The sequence below is a fragment of the Monodelphis domestica genome, chromosome 5 (genome assembly GCF_027887165.1).
Source record: "Monodelphis domestica isolate mMonDom1 chromosome 5, mMonDom1.pri, whole genome shotgun sequence".
Lineage (NCBI taxonomy): Eukaryota > Metazoa > Chordata > Mammalia > Didelphimorphia > Didelphidae > Monodelphis > Monodelphis domestica.
The window spans coordinates 107,415,582-107,421,800 of NC_077231.1; the positions used below are offsets into that span (position 1 = coordinate 107,415,582).

The following is a 6,219-nucleotide window of genomic DNA, read 5'->3' on the forward strand; positions in this document are numbered from 1 at the left end:
TCGAAGGTAATGAACTTCTCCATTAGTGTCAATGCAATGTCCCTGAACAATCTGCAGGGATCTAAAAAATATTATCCACAAGCAGAGGATAAACTGTGAGAGTAAAAACACCGAGGAAAGGGAACTGCTTGACTACAGGGGTGGAGGGGATACAACTGAGAAGAGACGCTAAATGAACACTCTAATGCAAATACCAACAACATGGAAATGGGTTCAAACCAAGAACACATGTGATACCCAGTGGAATTGTGTGTCGGCTATGGTAGAGGTGGGGGCGGGGGGCGGGGAGGAAAAGAAAATGATCTTTGTTTCCAATGAATAATGTTTGGAAATGACCAAATAAAATAATGTTTAAAGTGAAAAAAAATACATGTTAAAAAGTTTTTACTTGTGTTTTGGAAATAATGTAATAAACAAAAATACCTTAATTTTAAAAAATGGAAGAGGATTAATTAGAAGAATCTAGCAATACATTGTTCACAAGAAAAACACAAAACAAAAATCCACAAAGAGATGAAATTAGGGGCTGGAGAATAATTTATTATGCCTCAGTTGAATACAAGGAAGCAGGAATTTTTATCTCAAACAAGGCAAGAGCAAAAGTAAACAGCATTCAGAGAGATAAGCAAGAAAGCTACATTATACTTAAAGGCACTATAGTTGATGAAATAATACAATATTTAATATATGTTCACTTACTGGTATAGGATCTAAGCACTTAAAGGAAAAGTTAATCAAACTACAAGTAGAAATAGACAAAAGAAGTATAAACATTGATAGTGATAATATTCCCTTTAGATCTATATAACTAACAAAAAGATAAACAAGAAAGATGGTAAGAAGATAAGTTCTATAGCTTTCATTTCATTTAATTAACAAGCATTTCTTTCTTTCTTTTTCATCCTCCCTACCACCAACACCAATACCAATGGAGATGGGGTTGGGGGTATATAGGGGTGAGAAAAAATTAAATCCTTGTAACAAATATTCAGTCATGGTAGCATCATAAACAAATTAGAGGAGCAATGAGGATGTTATCTCTTAAACATAAGGCTAAAGGAAGAGTTCATGGCCAAATGAGGGATGAGAGAATCACAGTAGATAAAATGGACAATTTGAATTAAATAAAATTTTTAGGGTTTTGAATAAACAAAATCAGTGCATTTAAAAGTAGAAGGGAAATGCATACCTGAGAAAAATCTTGGCAACAAATTTCTCTGATAATGGTCTCTATCCAAGACATGAAAATTTATAGGAATGAGAGCTGTTCTCTAATCCACCAAAGGATACAAACAGGCAATACTCAAAAGGAAAAAAATCCCACTTATCAAGAAACATAAAAAGGCCCCAAATCACTAATGTTTGGAGAAATGAAAATTAAAACAGCTCTAAAATTTCTTCTCATCGATAATAGATAATAATAATAGATAGTAAAAAAAATATAACAATTACTGGAAGTGTAGTGTGGAAACATCCATGGTAATAAACTGTTGATAGTGCTGTGAATTGGTCCAACCATCTGGAAAACAGTTTAAAACTGTGCATAGCCTTTGTCCTAGCAATACCACTACTAGGTCTGAGCCCCAGAGAAATCAAAGAAAGAAAATGGTGCACATGCATAAAATATTCATAGCAAATCTTTTTGTAGGTGTAAAGAACTAGAAACTAAAAGGGTTCCCATCTTTTATAGAATGCCTATTAAATTATACACAAATGTAATTGAATATTATTGCACCAAAAGAAGTAACAAAATACTTTTAGAGAAAGAAACTATATGAAACTATATGAAAAACTTTTAGAGAAAGAACTATATGAACTAATGCTGAATGAATCAGAAGACAAAATATATGTAAAAAAATAGTATAAAGAAAAACAAATGAAAAAAGTCCGTTTGGGCCTCTAGTCTAGTAAGTCACTGAAGACTTGGGGAAAATTCGTGGCCAAATATTGACACTGTTCATGCAGTAACAGTATCCTAGAGTGGAATTTAAAGTTAGAATATCTATAATTTTAAATTCATTTCAATTTCCTCTGTTTATAATGTGAATAGAGAATAGCAATTTATCTAGAACTGTATTATATTATTTCATATAACAGTGCTTGTATTGTACCACTGCAGGAGGAGGAGAAGACAACATGACAAAGAAAAAAACAAAAATAGAGAAGTAAGAAGCTATGGCAAGAACCAAGTGGCTGACCATCCTATAGGACTCTTGTCTGCTTAGTGTGCCCTGACACCCCAAGAAGCAATCACAGAAGCTAACTGTCCACCTATAGTTGGCAGCAACTCTTCCATAAGTATTCGTTAATTTGATCCCCTGGATTAAAAAGATAGACACAGCACCAAAGTTACATCAAAAACAAAGATCAGCACCCCTCCAGATTGCTTTACAGAATAAATTTTGTGCTGCCCTATTAGCATTGAAGCACAGTCCTTCCCCTGATCCATCTGTTATGGCAAGCTGGTATGGTAACATGGCCCAGTAGAGAGAAAGAAAAAATTAAGAGTTCTTTGCTAAGTTAAAAATAGTAACTTGCTTTTTAGTGTCATATTATCCTCTGGTTTCATTCATTCATTCATATATTTATTCACTCAACAAAATGTGTATTAACCAATGGCTATATATAGAGCATTGTGCTAAGCCTTTATGAGGTCAAAGATAAAAAAAGACCCACTCTCTGCCTTAAAAGAGATTTGCATCTGGTTTGGGGGTAAGAGACAAGACTCCCAGGTGCACACACACACAAATACACACACCAAATGTAACACATAGTAAAAATTCTCCCATTTCATTCTCAAGGGGATCCAATAATTGTTAACAAATGTGACCTAAATTCTCAGACTTAGGAGCTAATGAGAGGAAAATGACCATTTTTAAATCACCTGGCTGCCTAGATTTCCTTTTTTAACTCCTAATGCCTCATCTCTAGCCTATCCTTGAAATTTATAGCACAACTCCATCATCTTCCTTCTCATCTCCAGTATTTGAGCATGTCCTTCATTTTGGTCCCATAACAAGATCCCTTTGTGCCCTTTTCTTGACCTTTTTTAATATATCTAAATATATTGCTTATAAATATCTATATCTCAGAACTGGAGGAGACAATGAAGAGAGGGGAAGTAATTTGCTCAAGGTTACATAATTTTTTTAAAAAGCAAAACTAGAACTATAGCTCCTACCCTATTGTATAACCCTACTGCCACCAATTGGTGGATGTCAAATCTGAAACTTTAAATTATTGAATGAAAAGGGAAGTATTGCTTAGCTACAAAATACTCTAGCTTATTTTTATGAGTGAAGATTTGCTATCTAATAAATATGGTGATCTTCAAAACTACCAAGAGTGTAAATAAAAGGTTTTGGGAACTGCCTTATTTTTGCCCCAACTTCCTAATACAGAATGACACAACCAAAGAAAACCTCAACCCAAATATAAGTGATGCCTGCCTTTTAGTCCAATTCACCCCACCCCTTGATCTACCCCGGTTTCTCCAAACTCTTTGAGTAAATATTATTTCTTTCTTTTAATCCCCAATACATGGAACACTGAATTGGGCTTAAGAGGCATTTTTTAATGTTTGATTATTAACCAATTGTGGTAAACACACACTAAATGCTGCAGACAAGTGACTTTTCAGTATACAGTTCCTTTTTGTGCTTGATTCTACCTAGTCTTTAATGGAAACGGCTACTCAGATTATAAGCTCCTAGAAGTCAAGGGGCATAGCTTTATAACTTTACATAGCATCTACATCCATTTGGGCACTATGATTACAGTCATAGAAGTTTAGGGCTCAAAGGATCTTAAATAATTATCACTGGAAGTAGACTATAACTCACTACACCAAAATATCTGTTATCGCATTGATTTTAGTGTTCCCTCTAATGATAAAGCTCTCAACCCCTTCATGCTATTTCATCTTATCTGACTCCCCTAAATTTGCTATACAAGGTCTACTCAACATGGCAGAGGCCTTCTGACATGCCAAAGACAATCTGTGAAACCCTCAGGCTGTTTGCTCATAATACTTTACACTCAGCAGGTGACTAAATGTAATTAGTGACCTATAAACATAAATTAAGTCAATGAATTGGTTAATTGTACCTCTCTGTCCTTAATTCGCTATTTCACGATGTTTGATAAGACTGATATTGACTAATATAGAAAACCCCTTAGAAATGTGTGAGTTGGAGTTCCTTTTGTCTTAATATTTCCAAGCATAATTACTTATTTTAAATAAAATTGTCTGTGTGGAGCTACTAGTCCACAAGATAAATAAAAATATAACTAATTTTTTTAGTCTCACAAGTCCTCTATTCAAACTAAATCAATGCTTTTTTGGTATGGGCATCAAGTATTACCCTTGCTTTATTTACTTAGCTAAAACAAATAAATTATCCTTTATAATACAGAATGCCACAGTGCTTACTCTGTTCCAACTATCTGAAAGCCAGAGATGTTACATTGCATACCTGCCCTGGAGTACTCTACTAAACTCAAGAGGATTTGGGAAGAGTCCATTCTTTCTGCCATTGATTCATGCCCCCAATAAATGGTATTCCTCAAATTTTACAGATCTCCTATACCCTAGTTCTATTTGACCAATTAACAGTCAAATTTTGTTTTTTAAAACTCTTACTTTCTGTCTTAAGATCAATATTGTGTATTGGTTCCAAGACAGAAGAGCTAGCAAAGTCTAGACAATGGGAGTTAAGTGATTTTCCCAGGGTTAAACAGGTGGGGAGTAGTTGAGGTCATATTTGAACTCAGGACTTTCCGTGTCTGGCTCTCAATCTACTGAGTCACCTAACTGCCCCCCCCCCATATTAGTTTTTACAAAGAAACATTTACTTAAGATATAGCAAGAACAAGCAAAAAGGGCCACCCTACCAATGATAGGGTAATGATAGGATAAGCTCAAGATAGGTAAAATCCCTTGTTTCATCCTTGTTCTCAAGGAATGCCTCATTTAAGGTCACCATTTAGAAAGTAACCAATGGGGAAGAGGGGGGTACAGCTGGGTGGCTCAGTGTATTGAGAGCCAGATCTAGAGATGGGAGGTCCTAAGTTCAAATCTGACCTTAGACACTTCCTAGCTCTGTGATCCTGAACAAGTCTTTTAATCCCCATTGCCCAGCCCTTACTGCTCTTCTGCCTTAGAACCAATATTGGTTCTAAGATGAAAGAAAGAAAGAAAGAAAGAAAGAAAGAAAGAAAGAAAGAAAGAAAGAAAGAAAGAAAGAAAGAAAGAAAGAAAGAAAGAAAGAAAGAAAGAAAGAAAGAAAGAAAGAAAGAAAGAAAGAAAGAAAGAAAGAAAGAAAGAAAGAAAGAAAGAAAGAAAGAAAGAAAGAAAGAAAGAAAGAAAGAAAGAAAGAAAGAAAGAAAGAAAGAAAGAAGAGAGAGGGAGGGAGGGAGGGAGGGAGGGAGGGAGGGAAAAAAAGAGGGTAAGGAAGGAATTTTCAAGTATGGAATCTGCCTACTGAGAATTTCTTTCTTGGGCAATGAAGCATGTGAGACCCCTATTTAGGGGAAGGCTATATACTCTTGAACTAAGATCTAGAATCTAGGCAACAATAGCCTCATAGCAAGTGAGCTTGATGTCATCAGTGTGGCCCTCAGCCAAGAATTCAAGGCAAATGTATGGTCTGGTACCAGGGGCCATGAGGGTGGCACATCTGATGCTCACAGACAATTGGACAACTAGGTATGACCTTGAGTACTGAGCAAGGGCTGTGGCTGAGTTGGATGAACTTGGGGCCCTATATTTGCAATGAACATGGTACAAGAACCAGTTCTGCCCTAGTATGCCAAGAAAGGAGTCCCTCTTATTTCCTCTCATTGACTGACCATCTAGTCATTCACTTTAAGAATAAAGGACAGGAGTAGCTAGGTGGCTCAGTGTATTGAGAGCTAGGCCAACATATAGGAGGTACTGGGTTCAAATATGAACTTAGATACTTCCTTGCTATGGAAGATCTGGGGTTTTTTTTTAATGTAATAATGGACAGTCTCAACTTCCTAGGGTCCCAGGAGGGTCTGGGAATAGGCTTTATGCTATAACCAGATATCATTATGTTCAAACTCTGGTAGTAAGTGACAACAGCCCAAGCAAGTGCCAGACTCCCCCAGTACTCAACAGTGCCTTCCCACAATATCCTCAGTCACTTCTGGAGGGTGCAGGTAATGCTGTCCCAGAGGCTGTTGAAGAAGCTGCTC

General features: G+C 36.2%; 1 protein-coding gene across 1 annotated transcript in view; it reads left to right on the plus strand.

Moving 5' to 3' along the window:
• IL2RA (interleukin 2 receptor subunit alpha) overlaps positions 1-4,472 on the plus strand; it is a 39,649-nt gene extending 35,177 nt beyond the window's left edge. Inside the window, exon 4 of the mRNA XM_056800644.1 lies at positions 2,120-4,472. Within this exon, the coding sequence (XP_056656622.1) occupies positions 2,120-2,225 (106 nt within the window). The 3' untranslated portion in view covers positions 2,226-4,472. The remainder of the gene's footprint in view (positions 1-2,119) is intronic.
• The last annotated feature ends 1,747 nt before the right edge of the window (positions 4,473-6,219 follow it).